General features: G+C 59.3%; 1 protein-coding gene across 5 annotated transcripts in view; it reads right to left on the reverse strand.

Annotated features, from left to right (window-relative positions):
• Nucleotides 1,674–26,046, reverse strand: part of ABCA3 (ATP binding cassette subfamily A member 3) — a 41,206-nt gene continuing 16,833 nt past the window's right edge. For 4 of the 5 annotated variants that reach the window (XM_018040430.1, XM_018040427.1, XM_018040428.1 and 1 more), the window contains 25 exons: nucleotides 25,107–25,223; nucleotides 24,747–24,867; nucleotides 22,968–23,141; nucleotides 20,745–20,926; nucleotides 18,879–19,022; nucleotides 18,267–18,396; nucleotides 17,466–17,620; nucleotides 17,081–17,236; nucleotides 16,788–16,998; nucleotides 15,658–15,808; nucleotides 13,786–13,884; nucleotides 12,301–12,487; nucleotides 11,254–11,557; nucleotides 10,652–10,925; nucleotides 8,881–9,085; nucleotides 8,239–8,458; nucleotides 7,810–7,968; nucleotides 7,364–7,536; nucleotides 6,781–6,909; nucleotides 6,450–6,644; nucleotides 4,552–4,739; nucleotides 3,972–4,142; nucleotides 3,550–3,740; nucleotides 3,340–3,413; nucleotides 2,266–2,993 (listed from right to left, as the gene is read on the reverse strand). In XM_018040430.1, coding sequence (XP_017895919.1) covers nucleotides 2,862–2,993; nucleotides 3,340–3,413; nucleotides 3,550–3,740; nucleotides 3,972–4,142; nucleotides 4,552–4,739; nucleotides 6,450–6,644; nucleotides 6,781–6,909; nucleotides 7,364–7,536; nucleotides 7,810–7,968; nucleotides 8,239–8,458; nucleotides 8,881–9,085; nucleotides 10,652–10,925; nucleotides 11,254–11,557; nucleotides 12,301–12,487; nucleotides 13,786–13,884; nucleotides 15,658–15,808; nucleotides 16,788–16,998; nucleotides 17,081–17,236; nucleotides 17,466–17,620; nucleotides 18,267–18,396; nucleotides 18,879–19,022; nucleotides 20,745–20,926; nucleotides 22,968–23,141; nucleotides 24,747–24,867; nucleotides 25,107–25,223 — 4,242 coding nt within the window. In that variant the 3' untranslated portion in view covers nucleotides 2,266–2,861. Of the gene's footprint in view, nucleotides 2,994–3,339; nucleotides 3,414–3,549; nucleotides 3,741–3,971; nucleotides 4,143–4,551; nucleotides 4,740–6,449; nucleotides 6,645–6,780; nucleotides 6,910–7,363; nucleotides 7,537–7,809; nucleotides 7,969–8,238; nucleotides 8,459–8,880; nucleotides 9,086–10,651; nucleotides 10,926–11,253; nucleotides 11,558–12,300; nucleotides 12,488–13,785; nucleotides 13,885–15,657; nucleotides 15,809–16,787; nucleotides 16,999–17,080; nucleotides 17,237–17,465; nucleotides 17,621–18,266; nucleotides 18,397–18,878; nucleotides 19,023–20,744; nucleotides 20,927–22,967; nucleotides 23,142–24,746; nucleotides 24,868–25,106; nucleotides 25,224–26,046 lie in introns of all 5 variants that reach the window. The other variant, XM_018040432.1, reaches the window with a different exon arrangement.

A 26,046-nucleotide genomic window follows, 5' to 3' on the forward strand; every position in this document is an offset into this window, starting at 1 on the left:
CTTTTGGCAGAGGGTGCCTGGCTAAATAAAAGACTGTGTCTCCCAGCTTCCTGCATCTGGTGCGGCCATGGACCTGCGCTCTAGACGATGACAGGGACACAGAGCATGTAACAGTCAGGAGCTCTGCCCTTCTGCTCGGCCCCCTGCTTCCTGCTCACTCATCCCAGATTTCGGTGGCACCTTGGACCCTGGAAAGTGACCTTGAGGAGGGAGGCTTATACCTTGATGGAGCAGGCAGGGGAGTCTGGCTCCTTGAGACCTTGACCACCGGTGATGGAACACCTGCCTTCTCTGAACTTTGTACTCAGCAGAGAAATAAACTCTTGTCCTTTGTAAACCCCTGCGGTGTGGTTTTCTGGTGTGTGCAGCAGGCCCAGTGCAGTCTCATTCCACAGGGGCTGCTCTGGTGACCATCTGCCTGGCAGCCCTTCCCTATGGTGAAGGCAGAGGAGGGGCTCAGCCTCAGGCCCACTCGCCGACCCCAGGCACAATCGCCCCCCCTTCCTTCCTGAGGGCCCTCGGTTCTGGGTGCAGCCGTCAGGCTGAAGGACGGCCCCTGTGTCCACTGACGGTCTCAGCTGAGCCACACTATGGGCAGGACTCTTCCACAGCCCTGGCTGTCAGCCCTGTGGCGATTTCTAGCCCTTGGGAGCTGAGACCAGGCCGTGCAGGCAAGGAAGGCATGACCTCGGCCCTGGTGGATGTGGTAGCCGTTTGGGGCCAGTGTCTCTAGGACTGTCTGGACTGGGAGGTATGAGTAGAGTGGACAATGCTGGGGGTGAGGGTGGGGGGAACAGGCTGACCCTCCTGTTGGGGAGCCTGCGGGTCCTGCCCCCAACCCTGGGCTTGGAGCTGCCACAGCTCAAAGCAAACCACCAAGGCTGCGGTGGGGGCTTCTGAGGCCCTAATCCTGGTTCTTCGAGGACACATGGCTCCAATGCTGGTTTCCCAGCAGCCTCGCAGATGACCCAGGGGTGCCACGTGGACCCTAACAGTGGCACCCATCTGTGGCTCTTGGGGTGTCTCCTAAGCGACTCCCCTACAGTTGCCAGAGCTCTGTGCAGCGTGGTTCGTCTCCCACCTGCCGTGTGCCTCCCCTCTGGTCCCCGCTGCTGCAGCTAGGCTGTGCCTACACCCTCCCTTCCACACCTGCTGACGGGGTTTCGGATCACCAGAGCCCTGCTTTCATCCTGCCAGTGTCCTCTGCGCGTCTCCACCTCATCTCCCATCAGCAAACTCACCTCTTCCCGGGCCTGTGCCATCTGATCTCAGTGTATGTGCCTCACACACGCTGTCCTTCAGTCCTGAGCACCTTTCCTCACACCGTGTTTTGTGTGAGGGAAAAATGATGAATTTCTGAATTTTTAGTGTAGGGGTTAAGGTTAAAAACAAGGCCAGGATGCCCTGCTGGCCTCTGTCCTCTGCACAGGACCGGCAAACCCAACCAGGCTGCAGCAGCCACGCACCTGCAGACAAGCTGCAGCCCACCTCTCGGACGTTTGCTGCCGGGCAACGTTCAGGGCCACAACGACCCCTGTGTGTATTTTTTTTAATAACATGTAACTAAATGAGAATGTTTTGAAGATCCTTAAAGGGAGTGACAGCTACTGGAAATTGTTTTCAGCATTCACAAACTTTGAGAGACTAATAAAAATGCAAAGTTGAAACTGTACCAGATGAAACAAAACCAAATCTTTTCTAAGCCCATGAATTCTAATGGACTGTAAAAGGCTCAGAGATTCAAATCACAGGAATTTAGAAAGCTGTAAGAAATAAGGATGCACCCACCAAAAAGGAGCTGACGCTGAAGAAGACACTTCTGGAAAATGGTGTTGAGGCTACGAGCAGCCCTGGAGCCAGAGGCCCCTGGCTCACCCAGATCCGCACCCTCCTCCACAAACCCTGCCTTCCTCATTCCTCACCCTGGATGGAGTGGCCATTTATCCAACCTGCTTTTGTACTTGTAGTTTAGGCTTCTTCCACAGGAGTGAGTTCTGTAAATTTACTGCAAATTGAGAAAAACGAGCTCTTGCTTTCATTTTTTTTTTTTTTTTTTTTGCCATGCCTTGCAGCATGTGGGATCTTTGTTTCCCGACCAGGGATCAAACCTGAGCCCCCCTGCATTGGGAGTGTGGAGTCTTAACTGCTGGACCACCAGGATTCCCCCTGCTCTCATCCAGAACTTGATACAGGAGGCTTGTCTGGGGCTGGGTGGTGCCGGGGCTGCGGGCCCATCTCGTGACTCACAGACCATGGTTGCCTTCCCTCCCAGCCTTTATTTCCCAGACAATCACTGCGCCTTAGGTGCGCCCTCCACGGACAGCCGTTGGGCCCCAGGTGGTCCCCGACTGGCTTCCCGGCCCGTGGCGTCCCCTTGGAAGACGCCGGTGGGATGACGCCGGGTGCAGGGCTGGCTCTGTCTGGTGCAGCGTCCACGCTCTCTGGAGAGGGGCTCCCAGGACACGCAGCCATGTTGGGAGCCAAGACCTCAGCGCCTAATCTGGCCACGTGGCCCTTGGGGATGGCGATGGGCACCCCTCTGTCCATACCCAGGTAGCCCATGAGCCGGCTGCCCCAGCCTCCTGGCCTCCCGCTCCACCAGGTGCGAACGTGGGGGTGTGGCTGTGCCCTCCGCCCAGACCCGCGGCCTGCCTGCACAGACGATCGAGATTCTGGAGAGCAGGCTCGGGACCACCTGAGATGAAGGCCCGCCTGGGCTGCTTCTCGGCTCGAGGGCAGCGACACACCCGGTCCATGCTGTGCCTTGATTCTCATCTCCGTCGTAGAGAACAGCGATCAGAAGAGAGGTGCGGGGCGGGGTGGGCGTGGAGGGAGAGGACGCCCACCGAGCGCTTGGCTCCTCACGGACCCGCGTCCTCGGTGGGTGGCTGCAGGTGGGCGAAGCTCAGGAAGACCTGCTCCAATGAGGTCTGGCTCACGGAGTAGTCGTCCACTCCGTACTTCTCTTTGGCCTTCTCCAGAACGCCAAACACCTGGGGGAGTGGAGAAGCCGCTGTCAGCCAGGCAGGGCCCGGCACCTCGGTGGGTCTGGGAGTCCTCTGGCCATAGTGGGTGGGAAGGGCACCAGAAATCCCACTCCCACCTGGGATGAGCGGGCCTGGGCGCTACTCCCCACCCTGACGCTTCCCAGCTGTGGCCCCTCTGCAAGTTCCCTTTTTCATCCAATTTTTCCCCCATCTCAGATATTTTGGCTACAAACACCCCAAACCTAGTAAGTATTGGGTGAGTGTTAGAGCAGAAACTGAAAGCGATTGCTCCTTGGAAAGAGCTGACTGGAGAAGGAGTGACTGCGGGGGGCCTGCTGGGGCCCAAGCTCACCTTCGCCCAGCTGAGGCCATCGCCGGGCAGGTGGTAATGGACCATCCCTTGGTGCTCATCCTCCAGGACGCTGCCTGCACAAAGCAGAGACCATGTCCCCCTGAGGGCCAGGCTGGACGGCCAGGGGAGGGTGGCGTTGGCCCGGGAATCATGACTCCCAGCCCAGTGCTCAGGGATGCACAGACGCATGGCACCCTCTGCGGCACATACCTGGGAAGGTCAGGCCCACGAACGCCTTGAACTCCTCCAGGGCCTCCTGCTGCCCGTCACTCCGGATCTTGGCCCGCAGGGAGTAGCCACTGCCAAACTTGCTCTTGAGGTGCTGTGGGCTGCCCAGGCACTTGAACTGACCCTGCACCATGATGGCCAGCCGGGTGCACAGGGCTTCACACTCCTCCATGCTGGGGAGAGGGGGCAGAGCCTGATATAGCAGCGGGGAATGCTGATGTCCGCCCTCCACGCCAAAACCGTGCACCTGGGAAAGTGCTGACGCCCAGATCAAGCTGTTCCTGATTCCCACGCTCAGGGTGTGGCCCACTCGCCTCACAGACTCTTCACCAGAGGCTGACAGATCTTCTGTCCACCCAGCCCCTCCCGGCCCACCTGGCCCACAGCCCGCGTCCTGGCTGAACCTGTGGGAGGTGATGACGATGGCCTTGCCAGACTCTCGGGCCCGTGCCACAGTGTCCCAGAGCAGACGCCGGGCCACAGGGTCCATGCCAGTGGATGGCTCGTCCAGGAAGATGACCGCGGGCTCTCCCAGCAGGGCAATGCCGGTGCTGAGCTTGCGCTTGTTGCCACCGCTAAGGCCGAAGGGACGTGGGGGAAGGCGAGGCTGACAGTTAGTGTGGGGTCCCAGGTCCCAGCAGAGGACGGAGCCCAGGGATGGCAGAGCCCCCGGGAAGGAGAACAAGGTGGAAGCAGGAGGCCCTTAAGAGCTGTGCCTAGGGGGTCATCCTGCAACCCACAGAGAGCGGTACCACTGCCTGTCTGCACCCAAGGGGGCCTGACTGGGGGCCCGGCAGTGCCTCCAGTGGGGAGTACTTGCAGGGTAGCCCTTCTCATCTAGCACTGCCTGGGCCTTGCTGCCATATCCCTGTGGATCATGGAACAACGGGTGGGAGTCCCTGACCCATGTGCCCCCTGCTCTATGGTAAGGGATACCCCAACCCCACCCTGGGAAGGTCTAGGGTCACCGGGACTGAGGCACACCTGTACGTCCTGACCAGCTTGTTGGCGTGCGGCTCCAGGAGCAGACCCCGCAGCGCATTCTCCACGCACGCGCCAATGTGGCGCTCGGGGATGCCCCGGAGCCGGGCGAACATGACCAGTGTCTCCCGGCCCGTCATGTGGTCCAGCAGGGCATCGAACTGGGGACAGTAGCCGATTCGCTGCCGCACCTGGGGTTGGAGCACAGCAGGGAGTTGGCAGGTCAGAAGCCTACTCTCAGGAGATCTCCCCAAGGTGGTCCCTCAGCTGGTGCACTGGCCCTGGCAGCTATCCTCTGCCAGAACTTGCCAAGGGACACTTCAGTGGAGACACTAAGAGAGGTTTGCCTGGTTCAATGAGGGCTGGGAGCACTAGGACCCAGACTACCCCCCAACCAGGGGTCAGAGACTGGCCAAAGCCTGGTCTACCCTGGGCAGCAAGGGGGCAGACAGCTACAGGAATACATTGATTGTACAAAGTGACCGCGTCTATGCAATGCTTTACAGCTGAGAGATATCCACTCTAGTTCATCGGATGTTTAACAAACACCTAACGTGTGCTGGGACCTTCCTTTTCTCCCTCTGTTAAGAGATGTTTGTTGGTGACACCTTTGGGGCGGGGTGTAGCCTAAGAAGACGGCATGAGAGCTGGCCTCAGGTGAGTGGACACGTTCGGCAAAGCCAGAACGCCGCATGGCTGGCCTCCAGCTCCAGCCACGTTCGGCAGCTGGTGGGCACAAGCATGCCTGGGTTCTGTGGATTCCAGAGATGGGATTTCTTTTTCTTTAACCTCTTCTGGGTTCTCAGGCTTCCAGGATCTGGTCTTAACTGGTTTGGAGACCTTCTTGGCTGTGACCGTGGCAGTTACTATCTCTTCCCTATTCTCTCTCTTCCAACTGGAGCGCAGAATAAATGTGTTTCAGGCTCCTCACCCTGGCCTGTGTTTCCTGGACCACATTTATAGATCTCTCTTCCTTGCATGCCTTTTTAATCTTGTTGATTTCTTTGAACACAGGAAACACAGTTGTTTTATAATCTGGGTCTGGTAACTGCAAATCCAAAGTGGTGGGCCTGACCCCCTACAGAGTCCTGGTGTCTGTGGGCTCCAGCCACAGCATGGGGTCTCCTCTGTCTGCTTCGCTTGTGTGCTGTTCAGGCCTTGAAGTACTACGTGAGGGGTTTTCGGAGGTCCAGGACGAAAGCCTTCCTGCAGAGCGGGTGCTCTGCGTGCTGCGGTCGGGGCATGGCTGACTGGGAGCCCCTGATGCCGGTTCAGTACATGCTGTCACTTCCAGGCACAGGCCCTTCTCTGCTCCTTCCGTTGCCATGCTCAGCACACGCGGAACTGTCCACAGTCCCCGGGAGCAGGATGGCCTGCTTCATGCTAACCTAGAGGGGTGGCTCTTCGTTTCTGCCCCCTACACACAATAAGGTCCTTAACACACGCCCAAGTCTCAGGGGCCAGAGTGGCCTCTGTGCAGGGGTGGCCCCTGCTTGCAGACTCCAGCTGGGGGTCGCCACTAAGCCTCTCACTCTTCCATGATCTCAACCACGTGGTTTAAGGTTAACCTTTCATCCAGCTTTTGGTTCTTGGTTTGAATGGCCCAGGGCACCACTGCCATCACTGTGTACACAGACTGGAGTCCTTTTGAGAGGGTAGAGTTCTGTGGGTGCTGCTCTGTGCCCAGGTCCAGAGATGTCACCAGTCCGGGGTTGGGGGGGACCCAGTCTCAGCCTGCCCGCCTGCCGCGCCTGGTCCTCTCCGGCCCCGGGTGCTCTGATATAGCCTCACCCCTCTCTCCATCACTTGCTTAGCTCTGGCCGTGGCCACTGCCTCGTCCTACTGTCCCTGAGCCTCGAGCCAGAGGCCAGCCTCATCCCTGCCTCCCTGGCCGCACCCACCTTCCCGATGTCAGAGCTGATGCTGTAGCCCCCAACAAAGGCGTCCCCAGAGGTGATGGTTTCCTCCCCGGTCAGCATTTTGAAAGTCGTGGTTTTCCCGGCTCCGTTGAAGCCCAGCAAGCCGAAGCACTCCCCTTTCTGCACTGCGAGGGACACCTTGTCCACGGCGAGGAGCGGCGCCCGCTGCTCGTACACCTGCGCGTGCGCGGAGAACACAGCCATGAAGAGGCGGGGGCAGCTGGCCCGGGGCAGGGCCAGCCCGGGTGGGGCGGAGCAGAGCAGTCTGGGTGGAGCCATCCGGGGGCGGGGCTATCCAGGGCGGCCGCCTCACCTTGGAGAGCTCCTTGATGATCAGAGGCGTGTCCAGCAGGGAGTCCAGGTTGGGGGACAGGATGCGGTTCCTTTCGTCCGTCACGTCCTGGTCTTCAGGTAGCGCCGCCGTCCGGGGGTACAATTCTGTCTAGTTGTTTGGAAAAGAGACCGCCGGGATGAGCTCCCTCGAGGGCTCCCAGGCCGCTCAGCCCAGTTCAGCCCCACGCGGGCCAACTCAGGTCTCTCACAAGGAGAGCTGGGCGGCCATCAGGGCTGACACTGGCCCCGAGGAGACACACACCCCTTTCCTTAGAAAAGCCTAGTGTCTTCGCCCCATTAGTCCTGGGGCCACCTGCCCTGCAAGTGCTGTCTTGGCAGGTTTTGTTTGGGGAGGAAACGTATGTGACAAACACGAGGGCGCCAGGGTCCCCAGGTCTCCGGGGAGACTGAGATCCCCAAGGCCCCAGGCTCCCTCGACCCATGGCTTCAGAGAGCCCCAGGGGACGCTGTGAGCGCTGCCGGTGGACTCCCTGCGCGGTGGCCCCAAGGAAGGCTGACCTCAGTGGCAGGGTGCCCCCTGCAGAGCCCGACAGGCCACTCACCAGTGCCCGCCTCCTCTGGAAGGCACACAGGCAGGTCTTCAGCCTCCACAGCAGGCCTGCCTCCACGAGGAAGAGCAGGGTGAGGCAGGCAAACCCTGAGGCAGCCATGGAGGTCACGAACCTGCCGACCCCGGGGGTGCTCCACGCGTAGAAGTTCTCTTGGTACTGGATGTCTGTGCAACACAGGACAGGGTGCTGCACCCGTGGCCTGGAGCGCCCCTCCCCTCCGGGGGTCCCAGCCCCTCCAGCCCTCTCTCTGCGACTCCGAAGTGCCTGTGTACAACCCCTGGGTGAAGGCTGCACAGGTGGGGCCCACTGGGCCTCTAAGGGCATGTCACAGCCACATGGGGACCCAAGCACTGCCTGCGTTTTGGTGGCTTCACCTTTGAGGTGGCCCTTGTGGTTGCAAGGGGTTCAGCTGTCCGGAGTAAGGCCTGGACACTCACTGTATTTCCGGCAGTAGTGGGCCGCCACGTCGGAGGAGGTGCAGTACCGTCTGGTCTCGTAGTTCTCGTAGAAGTTGCTCACCGCCATGCCCAAGCAGTGGTTGGGAAGCACCAGGAACACGCGGTCCAGGGTTCTGGAAAGTTCTTCTAACTTGACCGCTGTGGGGAGGAAGCACAGGCCAGTCAGCGTGGGAAGACACACTGCACCTGCATGGGCGGTGCAGGAAGAGCTGGTGTCCAGAGTTCCCCATGCAGCCCAGCTGCGCCTGCCCCAGCGATCCGGCACCGGGCCTGCTCTCCTGCTGGTGCGGGTGCCGTGGGGCAGGGCCGCTGGGCACAGCGGCTGCAGCACGGCTGGCCAGGGTGCCAGCTGGTTGAGCGGCTCTGCGGGTCACGGAGTGGGTGAGGGGGTGGGCTCGTGGCGCCCACCTGGGATGCGCATGATGGTGACAACCAGGAAGGTGGCGATGCCCGACAGGATGTTGAATATGGTCAGCCGCGTGTAGGCGGTGGCTGCCCCGGAGAAAAAGAAGCTCATCAGGTACATGAGGGGGATGATGGCCCAGCCGTAGAGCGTGAGCAGCAGCAGGGCGTCAGCCACGTGTCCGTCCCGCGTGAAGGCGTGCACGTCGAAGGCCTTGAATACCACCTGCAGCGGCACAGACAGGGTGCGTGAGTCCTGGCCCAGCAGCCCCAGGCCCCACCTCCCAAAGGAGCGGGGCGTGAAGAGTGGCGGGGTGGGGCGCGAAGACGGGAGGTGGGGCGCAAAGAAGGGAGGGGTTGGGGCGTGAAGACAGACGGGGGCGGGGCTTAAGAAGGGTGGGGTCCGGGGGGTGAAGCCAGGATCGGGTGGGGGGCTCGAAGACAGGTGGGGGGCTCGAAGACAGGTGGGGGCGGGAGGTGAAGACGGGAGGGGGCGGGGCTGAAGAAGGGCGGGGCTGCCGGGGCCTTCCCACCCTCCTCCCGCAGAAGGGGTGGAGCCGCCAGCACCTGCTGGGAGCCCAGGGTGATTCTGCAGGCTCCCCCCAACCCCAGACGCGCGGGGAAAGGCCCCAGCGCCACGCAGCTCACCAGCAGCAGCAGACTGGGGACGAGGAAGGATAGGAGGTCCCACAGCAGAGCCGAGAGCCAGAAAGTAGCCACGTGGACACCGCTCACGAACTGCACATGCTTGGCCTGGACGGCCCTCTCGCTGACTGCTAGGATGGAGAATGTGCTGGCCAGGAATGCCATGGCGAACAGCAAGTTGAGGGCGATGTCGAATCCTTTCCGGCCCCTGTGGTGGGAAGCGCGGAGGGCACAAGACAGGTCAGGGATAGAGCACGGCACATCCCGGCTGCTGGGCCATCCAGTGCTGGCTCACTACTGTCCAAAGCAGGTGATGCAGTGACTCAGCCACTAAAGAGGGTTAAGGAAGAATCCAGAGCCTCAGGGGGGTCTGCACCAGGAAAACTGCATCCCCCTACCCTGCCCAGGAACAGCTCCCCTTCCGGGCATCCGGTCCGCAGTGATGGCACTGCCGCCCTCCCAGTGACTTTCCATCTGTTCCCTGTGTACCTACTCCCCACAGACACTCAGGTGTGTATCTGACACTTCCACCCGGCTCTGTGGCGGCCCAGGTCAGACCCGCTATTGGGCATGGCATCAGGGTAGTGGCAGTCTCCCCACTCTCGTTCTCGAGTGGGCAAGACCTTCAAGTGCCAGCAACACCTATCAGAGACCAGCGCTGACAGCATCATCCTGTAGCTTAAACTGCCCCCTCCCCACCCCCTGAGCATCTCAACACGCGGTGCTGGGGTGGGGAATGCTCTGAACTGATGGAAGTGCTGGCACACGTGGATGAGTCTCGAGAGTGAAAGCCAGTCACTCAAGGCCACACGGTGTCTGATTCCACCTACGGGAAATGTCCAGGACAGGCAAACCACGGGACAGAGAGCAGACCCCCGGCTGCTTAGAGGTGGAGGGAAGAGGAACTGCCACAGTGCCGCGGTTCCTTGAAGATAATGAAAACATTCGATAAAACTATATTGTGGTGATGGCTCCATGACTCAGTGTACTAGAAACCGTTCGATTGTGCACCGTGAACAGGAGAACCATATGGCAGGTGGGTCATATCTCCTAGAGCTGTTCTAGGAAAAGAAAAACTCCTGTTCTCATCCAGTTTCACCATGCTAAGCCCAACTCCCTAGCCTGATCCCTGGTGCAGCGAGAACAGAGGACTGCCACCCAGTCTCTGCTTTCACAGTGGGGTCGAGAGGGGGCGGAGGACACCGAAGGGCCAGGAGACAGTCTAAAGTGGGAGGTGGCGATGAAAGCCCCATCAATGAACTGCCCTGAGGTGGGGTGCCTGTTCTGCAATAAACAGACTTTTCTGGTTTCATCTGGACGGTCCCCAGAGTTCTAGGGGCTCTCTCTGCAACCGGGAAGAGGAGAGTCCTACACCATGAAGGTGACAAGGCGGAGGACAGAGATGCCTGAGGTGGTCCCAGACTTGAGGCCACTGGGGGGCAGCGACACACACACACACGCGGGGCACTGAAGGCCGCACCTCCAGGACATAGGTCAGCAAGAGCTGGGTGCAGATTTGGGAAGAGGGTGCAGCACCCTCCAAATCTACAGGAGTCTCTGGTGGGGCCTAGGTGTGTGTGGGCTGGGGTCTCCCCAAAGTCTCTGCTGTCCCAGGAAAGGTTGTATGCGGAAGGCTGAGGAGGGTGTGGGGTTGGGGTCCCTGTCGGGGGGAGCCCAGCAGTGCCTCGGGTGTGGAGGCGGTCAGTCCTGGTGCTAGGAGCAGGTCCTGAGCACTTGGGGACGGAGTCCTGGGGAGGTGGGACGGGGCACATACTCATTAAACTGGTCCTTGGCAGCCTGCAGGGCGCTCCGGGGCTGGGGGAAGTTGGACACTGTGATGGAGGCTCGGGGGCCGCATAGCAGCTTGAACAGGAGGTTGTCCACAATGGCCAGTGCGGTGGCTGGAGAGTGGTACGCTTGGTTGTTGAACAGGGCGGTGACGACCGTGTGCTCGCCTGTGTCTCTGAAGGACGCTGCCACCAGGCACCGCTCGTTGAAGCCGCCCCCCTCCACTGAGGCCCTGAAAATCAGGAACTCCTCCAGGTCACCTGTGTGGTGGCGGCAGGGGCAATGGCAGGGTCAGTGGCGTGGATGACCGGCTCAAGGCCGGCAGCCCGCCAAGGCCCCACTCTGAGTGCCTGTCCTGAAGGGCCGCAGGAACCACAGAAAGGACATATCACCTTTCACCCGCACACTGTCCAGGGGCTGAAGGGCCATGGGGTGGGAGCCACTGGACGCAAGGCTGCAGGCCTGGGGGGGGCACCCCCATAGCCACAAGCTCTTCCTTTTGCACCCTCACGTGGGTGAGAAGGGGGCTCTGCCAGCACAAGCCACGCCCCCGAGCTCCCCGGGACACCCCCCTGAGACGCCCCTTACCCAGCACCTCTCGAGGCTCCTGGCCCTCGGCCTGCAGCATGTCTTTCAGATGCTCCGACAGCTGCTGATCCAGCCGAGAGGTCCCAGGGACCGAGAAGGGCACGACGGTGCGGCCGTACTCGCCCAGGGTCAGCTTCAGGAGGGGGTCGTCGAAGATCTCGGAGGAGTAGTTGATGGCCAGGAGGGCCAGGGTGAGGCACGTCACGGGCACCAGGACCTGGGCTGCCACCACCTTCCACTCGCGCCAGCTGTAGGCAGCCTTCTTCAGGAACATGGCCCAGAACTGCTGGCAGTGGAGGGCCAGCTGCGACAGAGGGGCACCGGGGTGACATGGCCGCCGGCCCGAGCCGGCCCTGCCCCTGCCCCCGGCAGCACAAGTGGGCCTGGGGCCTCCAGCTGACAGTGGTGCGCTGGGTCCTGGGCCTCCCACCAGGTCCTCCCCTGACATGGAGGACCCATGAGAGCACCTCCTTGTAGGTGCCCCTTGGGCCTTAGGGCCTCACACCAGCTGTGGCGGCAGGGCAGGTGCTATTCCATTATCCAAGGATGTTAGGGGACTCTGGGATACCCCAGAGAGGAGCCAAGGCCTCGGCCTTCCATCCCTGCTGGTTGGAAGACTCCAGCCGTGCTCACAGCAGAGCAGGTGGACAAACCTCCCGCTGCCTGTATTCCCCACGCTCAGTCCTTCACTGTGCAAATCAGGCTGGCAGGGACCAGAGCCCAGCTCCGCTATGAGCTGCCCAGGCGACCTCGGCCCAGGCCTCAGCTTCCTGTCTGTAAAACGGGCCCACGGCTGCCTCTGTCTCGCTGGGTACAGGGCACATGTACACGGGGCACTGTCAGCCTTATGAACGGCGTTTGCCCTTATTCGTGAGTGGCCAAGTTAGAACAACGAGAAGTGGCGGTGCTCAGTTAAAACGCTCCGGGTTTTCCTTCTCTGGGCCAGCCTTCAGGAGCATGAGCTGTGACCTGCCCTCTTCCCGGGGGCCCAGACCCTCTGGATGCCCGCGTCTGCCCTCGCGGCCTCTGATGCTCTCACGCCCTCACCCCGGTGTTGAGCCTGATGGCAGTGCACTCCTCCTCAATCAGCGCACCGACGCCATCGGTCGGGTCCATGGTCCCGCACAGGTGGCCATCCACGGCCCAGTCGCTGGCCCGCCGCTCATGCTGGTACTGCAGGGCAGGGAGCTGGATGGCCTGGATGTCCATGCTGGTGTCCACCAGCTTGCCAACCCTGGCCGAGACACGAAGGCTGGGTCAGAACAGGCTCCTCAGGGAGGGAGGGGGCAGCAGAGGAGGAAAGCCAGTGACTGTCAGGGGCACTAAGGCAGATGGCCATCTGTTCCGCCAGCTGGGCCGTCGTGTGCCCATTCACACACTCATCCCTGCCTATCTCCAGGACGCCAGCTGCGAAGACCAGGCAAAGCCCAGGAGAGAGAGAGACAACCAGGCAGGCCCTGATCCTGAGGGCCCTGGTCTCCTGGGGAGACTGACTACGGTCAGCATTTATGCCCCAGACTGTCCAGAGGGACAGGACGGGGCACAGGGCACAGTGGCAGTGTGGAGAGGGCTTGCCACAGTGTGGAGACCTGTGGGTCAGGGCTCACTGCATGCCGAGACCAGGAGGCAGAAGAATGTAGCTTGGGAGGGGCCGCCTTAGGGCAGGCATGACGGTGCATGTGGGGGGCGATCCCATGGACTGTAGCCCGCCAGGCTCCTCTATCCATGGCATTCTCCAGGCAAGAGTACTGGAGTGGGTTGCCATTTCCTTCTCCAGCATACTTCCCGACCCAGGGATCCAACCTGGGTCTCCTGCATTGCAGGCAGATTCTTTACCAACTGAGCTACTCAGAAGTGCATGTGGGGGGTGGGTGGGGGGCAAGGGTGGCAGAGCTCGGAGTCACGGCCTTGGGCTGCGTGGGGGGCTGCACTGAGGCTAGGAGCCACCCAACCTGTGCACCTGTGTATTTATATTCACTGATGGTGTTGCCGCCTCTAGGCTGCGTGAGCCCCAAGGGAAAAAATCTGCATAACATTTATTTTTGTATTTCTTGTTTTTAGCACTGTATCTGCTGAATAAAGCATTCAGGAAATGCTTGACCAATGTGTTAATTGTCTGGAGCCCTTGCCCCAGTTCTGAGGGGTGAAGGCTAAATTTCGCATCTTCACTACAGAAGCATGCCTGGGGATGATCACCTGAACTCTAGAAGAGCTCCCGGGAGGGGCCCGGGGAGGGGCCGACACACACGGTGGGGGTGGAGCGTCCTGGTATCAGAGTTCCACTGCTCTGCGGTCTGAGTCACCCGAGTGTCGGGAACCTGGCTGAGTCTGTGCCGGTGTTACTAACAGGGCCCTGCGGATGTGAGCTCAGGCCCTGAGGGCCGGCCCGCTGCCCTCCTGCCACCCCGGCCTGTGGGTCCACCTCGGACGGGTGTTCCAGATGACAGTCAAGGGCACTGCTTTATCATCACGCTTTAGAAAAGCCACCCGCAGGGCTGAGACCCTGACGGATGCAGATGCGCGGGTACTGACCGGAGGAAGACCTCCTCCATGGTGGTGACGGAGGCCCCGAAGCTGGCGATGCCCAGCTCCTTCTGCTTCTTCTCCAGTTTAGCAAAAAGACTTTCAAACCTGAAAAAAAAAAGAGACCAGGCTGATAAGTTGCTTCTCAGTGACTTTCTAGATGATCTGTTCCTAAATAATCACCTCTGTGCAGTGGGGGGAGGGGCAAAGAAGGTGAGCTCCTGGAGATGGTGTCTCAGTAAAAAAGTTCAGCTTTGTCTTCCCCTGTCCCCCTTCCTCCCCCAATATAGCAGTTTTTAGAATAATCTTTTTATTTTGGCCAGCCACGCTGTGTGGCTTGTGGGATCTCAGTTTTCTGACCAGGGATTGAACCCGGCAGTGAAAGCGCTGAATCCCAACCGTCAAATTGCCAGGTAAGTCCCCACACAACCTCTTTTGGGTACTTGGGCCTGTAAAGCACTCTTTGATAGCACACACGTACATGAAGTCACAGACCAAACCAAAAGAAATTGGGGAATATTCATGGACTTATAGGACACAGAAGTCCTTTCTAAGGAGAAATCACAAAAGAAAAGATAGAACCCATTTGATGTAAAATATCTGTGAGGGAAAAACCTCTCACAAAATTAGAAGGCAGCAATGAATTGGAAAAAAAGGTACAACAGAAATGGTTGATGTTAATACTGTATACACAGGACTGAGACAGGCAACAGCCAGAAGAAGCAACACTTAGCACCCAGTAAGCACCGGAAGTGGTCAATCTCCTGCCAGCAGGAGTGGAAGAAACACAAGATGATCAGGATGCAGTGTGGCCATTCCCACCCATGAGATACACAAGTAATGAAGAGAAGTCTGACTCAAAGCTGGCGTCCCTAAAATGGACCCTCCCCGTCCTGCTGCTGGGGAAGTCAAACTCAACACCTGTCTGGGGGGAGTCTGGTAACACGTACCCCGCTGCTGGGGATCTACCCCAAGTGGCCACTGGAGACCTCAACAGTTTTCTAGAAAGATGTGCATTAGCATATTTGCGTGCGTGTGTCTGTGAAACATGAATACGTGATGACAGAGTGGGTGTTAAATTATAGTACATCTGAGTCAGGGAACGCTGCCGTGATTAAAACCGCATTGCTCAGTCAGGCCTGCAGCAAGATTAATGCACCTGTAAGTTTTCTATTCCAAAGTTTCTGCATGTGAATCAGAAGTTTCGTTTTTACCTGCCCACATGGGGAGTCTGCTCTGTTTACAAGGCATGTGTCCACGGCTCAGACTACGAGACCAAGAACATATGTGAGTTCACAGCTGCACAGCAACCCTGAGTGGCTGCAGTGTGAGGAGCAAGCCACGCACGGAGAGCGCCAGTGCGCCCAGCACCCTGTGATGACCACCCTTCTCCTCGGGTACAGCCCTGACGCACAGGCAGGCCTGGCACCCCGGGCCCAGCAAGTAGACTCACCAGGTACCAACCATCACCGGCCCGGGAGCTGAGAGGGACCCTGGCCAAGCCCACAGGTGCAGGGTGTGTCTCACACACAGGCCCCTTAAGTCCCACTGAGCCCCCTTCTCAGATCTGCGCCTATGTGTGTTCTGGGACATGTATGTACCTCTGTGTGCTCTCTCTAGGATGTGTGCCTAAGCGTGCTCTAAGACACACATGTACCTGTGCATGCCCTGGGACACACGTGCCCATGTGTGCTCTGGGACACGTATATACCTGTGCACGTTCTGGGACACAGATGCGCCCGTGTGTGCTCTGGGACACACAAGTGCCCGTGCGTGCTCTGGGACACATATGTACCCGTGTGTGTTCTGGGACACAGACGTGCCCGTGCATGCTCTGGGACACGTATGTATCTCTGTGTGATCTGGGGCACATGTATGTACCTGTGCGTGCTCTCCTTGGGAAGAATGAACGACAGCTCTGCCCCGGCGCTGCTCTCCAGGGTGGCATTGGGGACGTGGTGCTGGACCAGCCGGGAGATGCCCTCGGGGTTGCAGTGAGGCTCCTTCACCAGCGTCATGTGGTAGCCTGCGCCTGAACACCCCAGAGTGTTCAGTGCTCACCCAGTGACCCAGTGGGGTTCACCCAGGGCCCCAGGCTCCCTGGGGAGGGGGCAGGCTCCTAGGGAAGGGGCTGCAGAGTGGGGGCAAGTGAAGTGGAATCGATGCCCCTCAGGGTGCCTCAGGGCTGTCATGAGGGGCTCAGCTCCCCTCCCCTCACCCTCGCTGAGGAGAGATGCTGGAGGACCCGCGGTACTGAGCACAAGGAGGTGAGAGCAAGCTGGACTTCAGACTGCAAGTGGCAGAGGCTGGGTCCAAACTGTCCCCAAGACCTCTTCTCCCTGCTTCCTTGGTAACAGAGCCTCAGGACAAAGGCTGTACTCTCCAGCCTCCCCACAGCCTGATGGTGAGCACTTGGGTCGCCTGCCACTTGCAGGGCTGCGTGTTGGCCAGGGGAAGCCGCGGGAGTCCAGGGTGCACCTCCTGGGGTGTCTGGGGGAGGGGTGCTATTTCTCTGCCTTTGCTTCCTCTGCCGGTGGGACGTGAGCAGACCTGGCCTGCCAGGACCATGTCGGATGGCGAGCAGTCCTCCAGCAGGGAAGCTGCACTCACATACCAAAGAGGGGGCTGATTGCACCCACTGCCCTTCCACCCTGGGCAGTGCTGAGGGACCCCCGCCTGTTCGGGAGCTGTGATGCTGGCAAGCAGACTTGGCTCCTCCAATGGCACCCCTGCTCTTGGCAGACCCGGCATTGACTGCTAGTCCACCAGTCAAGGCCAAACAATGTTCCAAATTAAGACTTTCTGCTCTCCTCCTCCTCATTCTCACAGCCCCTCCGCCTGGGCCTCGGTCTCCACTCACAGGGAGCAGACAGGCCGCCTAGAGAAGGCCGCTCCTCACCTGACCTCGGGCCCTCGGGGAACGTGACCTGTGGACACCTTCTCCCGCTCCTGGGCCAGCCACGCAGACCCCGTGCCGGATGGACTTCCGGCTGCCCCCCGGCCCCGCCCACCGTATTTCTCCTTGAGGAACAGCGGCGACCCGCAGCACTGCAGCTCCCCCTTGGCCATGATGGCGATGCGGTCCCCCAACAGGTCGGCCTCGTCCATGAAGTGGGTGGTCAGCAGGACGGTGCGGCCGCTCTTGTGCTGCTGCAGAAGGTCCCAGATGGCCCTCCTGGAGACGGCGTCCACGCCTGCGGTGGGCTCGTCCAGCATCAGCACCTGGAGGGCGGAGGGGCGGCCCCGTGAGGACGGCAGAGCCCCGGCCTGGGCTGCAGGTCATGCCGCAGGCCCCCGGGCCTACCTTGGAGCCCGCGATGAGGGCGATGCCGATGGAGAGCTTGCGCCGCATCCCGCCGCTCAGAAACCTGCTCCGGGAGTCCCGCTTCTCCTCCAGCCCGAGCACGTGCAGCATGCGTTTGACCTCCTCAGGGCACTTCTGACGCGGCAAGCCTTTCAGCTGAAACGGCAGGGATGGAGATCCAGCCCGTCCAGGCGGCACCGGCCTTGGTGCTGTCCCTGTCCCTCCCCGTGCTGGACCTCACGCCCTGACCACCCCACACCCCACAGTCTGCTGACGGCTCCCTGGGGCAGGTTCGGTTTGCTGCAAGGCTAAGGGCTCCCGAGGCTGCCTGGCAGGTGATGGGACCACCACGGCAGCCCGCAAATCCTGTCCCCCGCTGGCTCACCTGAGCGTAGAAGTAGAGGTGCTCGGCAACGGTTAGGTTGTCAAACAAGACGTCGTGCTGTGGGCACAGGCCTAGGCTCTTCCGGATCTGATCCATGTCCTGGGAGACTTCATACCCACTGATGTATGCTCGTCCGTTGGTCGGGGGGAAGAGACCTAGGGCCGAGCAGAAGACCCCAGGGCCTGAGGTCAATGCAAACACCCTCCAGGAGCAGGAGGAGGGCTGAGTCTCCCTGGTTCGCGTGGTGAGCACCCCGCCCCACCGAGTGGGCCTCCAGAGACAGAGGAGGGTCATCAGCCCTGGGTGCTGACGCGACCCTGAGCCCTCGGGCAGAGATGGGGTGGCTGGTACCTGGGGGAGCAGGTCGGAGGGCAGTCCCAGGAACCCAGGAGAAGCAAAGTGCGGAGGATGGTCCCTGCCCCATGACCTCCTGACCCTGTGGTCCGGTCCCCACAGGAATGGCACCTTGGACACGTGCTTGATCTTGATCCCGGCCACCTCGGCTTCTTAGGGATGAGGTGGCATGCCCCCACACCCTTGGAGCCCAGGTCCCAACTCGAGCCTGCGCTCACGAAGGACGGGGTTACCGCCAGAGCTGGGCCGGCGTGTCCAGGATGGCTTTTAGGAGAGTGGGCACGGGACTCCCGTCAATGTGGGTGGAGCCCTTCCCCGTGGCCTAAGGGGCTTCCGCCCTGTCCCAGGGCCCCTGGGGCTCCGCAGCTCTCAGCACAGACAGGCCACCTGAGGGCAAGTGGCCTGGCGGTCAGGGGTGGGGAGGGGGCATGGAGGCCGGGTCCTCACCCGTGAGCATGGAGAGGGTGGTGGTCTTCCCCGCGCCATTGTGGCCCAGCAGGACGGTGATCTGGCCCTCGTACAGGTTCAGGTTCAGGTCTCTGACGGCCGCCTTGCCCTTGTTCCCCACTCTGAACACCTGTGGGAGAGGCAGGGGTGGCCCTGGGCATCAGGAGCCCCGGGGCCCTCGCTGCAGAGGCCCTCCATCCTACTCCCCCAGGAATCCCTGTCCACCTGAGGGTGTCGGGTGGAGATCATGCCCAGTGCACCGCGAGGCCGGAGTGCTGATGGAAGGCCCCTTCCTTCCTGTGGCTCCCCATCTGCCCCTCCCCAGGCCCCCAGCACCCAGCGTCTCAGCAGGACTAGAAGGTCTGGAAGACCCAGGCATTGCATACAGCTAGCCCAGACAGTGTCCACTGCCAAGCTGGTCAGAGGTTAAGGGGGGCAACAGCGGGTCCTGACTCGATCCTGAGCCTCCACACTGGGCCCTGGGGCACAGCCGGGGTGGCCGGTGCCTGGGAGAGCCGGTCAGAGGGCAGCCCCAGGAACCCAGGAGAAGCGAGGCCCAGAGGATGGTCCCTGCCCCGTGACGCCACGGTCTAGCCCCCACAGGCGTGGCACCTTGGACACGTGCTTGATCTTGATCCCGGCCACCAGGTCCTCGGGCTCAGCTTCAAAGTACTCAGTCCTGAGCACCTTCTCAGGGTCGTCGTCCTCCTCCTCTTTCCCAAGCACCGTCCTCGGGCGTCCGCACCAGTACGAGGGCTAGAACAGAAATCGCGATCAGCCCAGTCAGGTCAGCTCATATTTTCTTTGCCACAAACAGAGCAACCGCTGACTGACAGGCTGGAGCTGCGAGCCTGCCAGCCCCGGCCTCCCCCGTGAGGCGCTGCTGCAGACAATGCGCTGCTGAGAGTCCTGGGGTCGGACGGAGACCCCGCGCAGCTCCGCACCCACTGCCCTGGGAAGTGCGGAGTCTGTTCCTTGCTCTGCCACAAGGGCTCACCGGGCACAGAGCTCAGACGTGATAGGAGGGAAAGTGAACCAAGAAACTGAATACAAAGCCAGGTCACAAAGCGTGCTGCCCAGGGCGACGTGGGGAGGCCCGGCTGCATTCTCTCCCAGGTGCTCGTGAAACAAACAAGAGACACCCGCCGGCCGGCCTCTCTCCCAACGGTCTGGCTCCCGCATTGCAGGGGTCACTCGAGGGTGGCACACGGTTGGCACAGTGGTGTGGGCGGGGTCACAGGAGAGGTTAGCACAGGGCTCTGGGAGAAGCCCCCCAGGGGAAGCCCTGCTGGGGGAGAATATGTCACCCACAGCTCCAGCCCTGCTCCCCGTGTACCCCGCAGCCAATGGGGCGGTTCCAACGCGTCGCATTCCATTGGTTTGGGGGGACACCTGTCTCCCATTTTAAGTGACTTTGAAATTAGAGTGTGTCTTATGAATTACAGAAACCACCACACAGAACAATGGCCAGTAGTTTTCTTTCTTGGTGACAAAGTGATGGTGCCTCTAAGGATCAGGACCATCTTAGATTTGATGAAATAATGAGCGGACCCTGATGCTGGGAAAGACTGAAGGCAAAAGGAGAAGAGGGCGGCAGAGGATAGATGGTTGGATAGCATCACTGATTCAATGGACATGAACTTGGACAAACTCTAGGAGATAGTGAAGGATAGGGAAGCCTGGCGTGCTGCAGTCCGTGGGGTCACAAAGAGCTGGACACGACTTAGTGACTGAACAGCAAGGACAAAGTGAATGGACCCTTGATAAATATTAGTTGAACCAAAGATAAACAATAAAGTGGCTCCTGGCTAACCTAGCTGATCAACAGGGAATTTATAGACCCATGTGTATATGTACTTAAAATACCTAAGATGTACACTGGGCTTCCCTGGTGGCTCAAATGGTAAAGTATCCACCTGTAATGCAGGAGACCCGGGTTTGATCCCTGGGTTGGGAAGCTCCCCTGGAGAAGGGAATGGCTGCCCACTCCAGTATTTGGGCCTGGAGAATCCCATGGACAGAGGAGCCTGGGGGGCTAAAGTCCACGGGGTCACAAAGAGTTGGACACGACTGAGCGACTAATAGTTTATAAAATGTCCCTAGGAAAAAAGAGCAAGTGTCAAGCATTTTTACATCATCCCCTTTTCTAAGAACAAACATATAGATGTCAGATAACATCACGTGTGCTGCACACGCACAGGAAACCATCTGAAGAACTCACTCAGAGTGTCAGTGGTGTTCCTCTCTGGGTGGTGGGATTGTGCTGTTCACTCCAGCAACATGATCAGTTTTGCAAGAAGCTCTGTTACTTTGCGTGCAGAAAACCCAACCAGATATTTTTTGAGGAAGGTGGCTTGGGTGGGGCTGCGTGCAGGCCCTGTGGCCAGCCTGCGAGTGCCAGCTCCTCCTCTCGAACCTGGGCACTGTAGGTCAGGGGCTGGAAGCGCTTGGGGCACGCAGGTGGCCATCAGAACTCACCAGGATGAAGAAGTACCAGGGCTGGGGCACGCCAAACTGGCCCGGGAGGACGGCCTCCACGTACCAGGTCACCAGCCCGTAGAGGACAGAGTCCAGCAGCAGCATGCCCAGCACCTGCCCAAAGGTGAAGTCGTCGTCCACATTGACGGGACTCAGGAGGTCTCGCCACTGGATGCCCGTGCCTGGAAGACATGCCAGGAGACGGGCCTGATGCGGACCCACGGGGCAGAGTCAGCGTGGCAGCCCCCCGCTCCTAGCAAAGCCAACAGCTCTCCCCAGGCCTTTCAGACCAGAGCAGGTCACCAGATCGGTGTCACAGAACCAGCAAAGCTCATGAACTGACAAGAGGGGCTCATGTTTGGTTTGCGACATGTAAGTGTGCAAATGTATCCATCTACACAACACACCTGTACACAGACACACGGATACATGTACACATACACGTATGAGGTGCATTTAATACAGGTCTTTTCAGAGAAGGGAAACATGTCAGTGCACATAAAGCTCTGTTTAGCAGTGCTCATGGTATCCTGTCTTCTCACTGATTTGTGGCATCACCGTCCAAAGCATGCCTGGGGATTTCCGTGTGGCTGACTCCAGGGCCCCTGGTGGAAATGGCTGGTCTCCAGCCTTGTGCTCTGTTAACTTCCAAACAACTACAGATTTGTCTGTTTTAGGAAAATTCAGTATAGAATTTTAAAAACAGTGCCATCTAGTTTGACTTCTCTTTGTAAATGTCTATTTTAAAGAGCATCTGAGCCCTGGAAGGTACTGTGCATTAAAAAAAAAAAAATCCACAGTTTATCACACACTGCTGAACACAGAGAGACACATATATTTAAAAGTCCCAGTATTAGCTGAAGAAAAATATTCTAATGAAGGATAAAGCCACACTGAATGTTCTTGTGGACATCCACGCCCTCCCTCCTTAGACCACAGACAGGAAGCCATGAGAAGTAGGAATTGAGGTCTGGAAGAAACGCAGGCTTTGCTCCTGAAAAAGGATGTCTGCGTGGGGTGGGGCTGAGAAGCGGGGTTGTATTTCCCCTCCTGGGAGCAGAGCAACGCCAGCTGTCCCAGGACGGATGCCAGCACAACATGGGCCACGTGGAAACCCATCCTGTCCCTCCTGCCTCTGCTTAGAGCCGAGGAAGCGGGAAGGCGGGCCACGTCTGGGTCCACGCGCCTCTTCAAGCCCTTCCCTGAGAGGGTCTGAGTGATGGGAATGATCAGGGCCTTCTCCTGAGAGGTGAGTGCTCTGCCACTGGAGACTTCCCAGCAGGTGTGGGGTGAAGGGTAAGACCAGGTGCACTTTCAGCCCTTCAGAGGAGCCTTGACTCCATCATCAAGTGAAATCTGAGCAAAAACGGGAGTCCCCAGGCCAGCATCAGCCCAGTAGCGTTTACTTGACTGCCAAGACATTTCACACCTAAGCCTAGTGGCACAGAGTGTAAAGAATCTGCCTGCAATGCAGGAGGCCAGAGTTCGATCCCTAGGTCAGGAAGGTCCCCTGGAGAAGGAAATGGCAACCCGCTCCAGTATTCTTGCCTAGAGAATCCCATGGACAGAGGAGCCTAGCAGGCTACAGTCCATGGGGTCGCAGAGTCAGACATGAGTGAGCGACTAACACATGACATTTTACGAGTCAGGAAATGTCCCAAAGCCCGAGAAAGCCATGTCCCAGTGTGCCCCTTGTTGCTCTCTCAGGTTCCCTGTCTTCACTGCCAATCCCTGCGGGAGGTATCAGGGAAACAGCGGGAGGGGAGACGCTAATCCCACCGCTTTACCGAGAGCTGGGAGCTATGGAGCCCGCAGACTGAGACCCCAGGCCTAGGGACCCAGCCCATGAGGCAGGCGGAGACTCAGAGGTGCCCAGCCCGAGCTCCACGACCGGCAGAGGCAGACTCTCACGTCCGGTGTCTTCCGGCAGTGAGAGCTGGTCGCAGGCGGGGCTTCGTGGGGAGCTCAGAGCAAGGACGGGGGTGGCCGATGTCGCGGTGGACACACTGACTCTCTGTCCAGTCTACCACGTGTCTCTGACCTGCCTCCCTTGTGGCTCTGGCCCCTTCTCCCCGTCGTGAGGACCTGCCTTCCGGGTGTTCGGCTCATGGAGCTGCACTGACGTGGCTGGAGCGAGCACCTCGGGGCTGCAGGGCCCTCTGCTCAGACCCTCTCGGGGCAACTGAACCAGCAAGGGCAGCTATGGAAAGGGAGACTACTCACCTTTGGCTTCAAATTTCCCTATGAGCTGGGCTCCCATCGCCATGGCGACATTGGACAGGAGGCAGGAGAAGAGCTTCTGGCTCAGCGTCATCCAGTTGTACCGAGGAGCGACGAAGAAGTAGGGGATGTAGGAGAAGAAGTAGAGGAAGCCGCCAATGGCCGCTGCCATGTTGGCTGTGGATGGAGAGAGTGTAAGACGGGTGTGTGCACCTCCAGCACCCCCTGGGGCACCAAGGACCCGTCCCTCGGGCGAGCCGCCTGATCCCAGCCTGATGTTGGCTGGGGACTGAAGTTTAGTGCTGGGGGCCCCCCACTCACTCCACAGCCTCTTCCCTTGTCAGGATGCCTATGCCACAGGGAACACCACCCCACCTGGGGCGGCACGTGTCTGTCGCCCCACCGTGACTGCTCCACCCTCTCCCACAGACCCACCTCCAGCTGCCTTCACCTGACGTGACCAACACTGAGCCCTGACCGCCCACCGCACACCCCCAGCCCTGCCCCATCTCGTTCACTCATTCGGCCCACAGACTCGATGGACCCGCTCAGTGCCAGGCCCTGGTCCAGGCACCAGGGAGGCAAAGCCCTCCATTTGGGGAGCTTAGGACCAGTGCGTACATAGCTGGTGGTACTGGAGGAGCTTAGGACCAGCGTGTACATAGCTGGTAGACAAGAAAGCCAACAAGGCAGGGATGCTGGGTGGGCACAGCCTGCGAGGGGCAGCAAGCCACTGATTCGGGACAAGATGCACCCTGGGCTGGGGGCTGTAACTGTAACCAGGTGGCCAAGGGAGGCCTGGATGGGAAGCTGACACATGGGAAAGACGTGAAAGAGGCAAGTGTCCACGGGTGCTGGGTGGGGCTTTAGTCCATGCAGTGACCCCCACAGGCTCCGGCCTTAAGACTTCTTTATGCCCTAAAGATCTGTTGAGGACATCAGGGGCTTCCCTGGTGGTCCAGTGGTTAGGAATCTGCCTGCCAATGCAGGGGACGCAGGTTCGATCCCTGACTCAGGAAGATCCCACATGCCTTGAGATAATTAACCCCGTCCACCACAGCGACTGAACCTGAGCTCTGGAGCCCGCAAGCCACAGCAAGAGAAGTCGCCACAAGGAGAAGCCTGCTCACAACTAGAGAAAGCCCCCGTGGAGCAGCGAAAAACCCAGTGCAACCAAAACCAAACAAATAAACAAAACTGGTTATGGTGGTAAATTTATATGTATTTTACCAATATTAAAAAAAAAAGTTAGTTACAAGACACGAAGGGCAGACTGAGGCTGCCCCCAGACTGAGGCTCCGAGTCAGGTTTAATAGGAGAGACGGGGGAATAACAGGGCACAATCTGACAGATGACAAACTGAAATGAAGGTCTGAGATCCTCAGATCCAAACATCCACACAGAAAAACCAGACCTAGACCATCAGCAGCCTTCTTCCCAGCAATAAGGGAAGCCCCGTGGCCACAAGCTAATGTTATCAAAGTGCCAAGGAGACGCTTACACTCCAGCTGAAACAGCCTTCGGAAGTGAGGGCAAAACAGAGCCCTCACAGGACACAGAAAGTCACGGAGAATTAACCCCTTGCCGAACTTCACTGAAAGAACTGTTCTGGGATGTACGCCAACACTTAGAGAGCTGAATGCGGAGGACACGCAGGGTAAAGAACACGTCGGCCCCTGGGTCGCTTCTGCTCAGATGCCCTCGGACCCCTGAGCCTCACTCATCCCGAGAGAAACACTGCCGTCTTCTGAGCTGGGGATCCCCTAGGACAGGACGACTCACCTTTGCTGAAGAAGGTGCTGACCATGAAGCTGAAGGAGATGGAGGAGACGGCAAAGCAGGCCAGGAAGACCAGCACCAGTGCGGGGTCGCTGTGCGCCAGCACCGCCACGCCCTTCTTCACCTGCGCGGCAGGGGCAGCTGGTGGCGGGGACAGCGACACAGGGCCACCTCCGTGCCCTCTGGGCAGGCAGTCTCCATCGTTGGAGCTGGGACCGGCAGGAGGAGGCGCCACACGGCACTCCCTCCCACCAGGGTGGAGTCTTGGGGTCGCCCTGGGGGTGCCACGGCTGTCTCTACCCCCACCCCCAACCCTGGACGCCTTGCTCTTCACGTCAGACTCCCTTCCGGGGCCGCGCTCACCTTGATGCAGAAGAGAAGGGTCATGAAGGAGACGGCGACAAGGAGGAGGAGGAAGAAGAGGAGGAACCACGCGGTCCAGAGCAGCCAGCTGCTGAGCCCCATCATACGCACGTACTCCTGGGGGTGCACGGGCGCTGCTGCACTCGATCCACACTGCCTCCCCGGGGCCCAGCGCGCCCCCACCATGCCACACCATGCCTGCCCTGGCCCATACAGCCGTGCCCGCGGCCACCTGGGGCTGATTTGGCTGAAACTAACTAAGATTAAAAATCTTGCTCCTCAGCCCTGCCTGCTACAGGTGCCCAGTGGACCTGCAGAGGGGGTGGACCCAGGTCTTGCTGCCCTGGGGGAGGTGGGACCAGGGCCGATGAAGCATCTCTCCTGGGCTGGCAACCAAGCAAGGCTGATTTCCCGGCTTTCTACTCACAATTTCAAATGGCCTGAAAAATGGGACAATTGGAACAGTGGCCACCCCCACCCCCACCCCTTGGGCTCCGTAATCATTCAGCATCTGGTCATTCTGGGTCCATCTATGTTATCTGGGGGTGTGTATACATGCAAACACCTTCTCCTGAACTGTGTCCTCGTCCACAGCTGACTGCTTCAACACTGCACCATTATCTTAAAGTTATTTAGGCGCTAAGAGAACAGGACCCACTTCATGAGTTCCCTGAGCACCTTATTTGCAAGTTTAAAAGCTCCAATAATCACAGAGCTGGCGCTGCTGAGAATACTCTAAATGCGCTTCCACTGGCACTGCAGACATTGCTAAAGGGAGTGCTGTGCTGTGCTGAGTCGCTCAGTCGTGTCTGACTCTTTGCAACCCCATGGGGTGTAGCCCGCCAGGCTCCTCTGTCCATGGGGATTCTCCAGGCCAGTATACTGGAGTGGGTAGCCATGCTCTCCTCCAGGGGATCTTCCTGACCCAGGGACTGAACCC

The sequence above is a fragment of the Capra hircus genome, chromosome 25, assembly GCF_001704415.2.
Source record: "Capra hircus breed San Clemente chromosome 25, ASM170441v1, whole genome shotgun sequence".
NCBI classification, from domain to species: Eukaryota; Metazoa; Chordata; class Mammalia; order Artiodactyla; family Bovidae; genus Capra; species Capra hircus.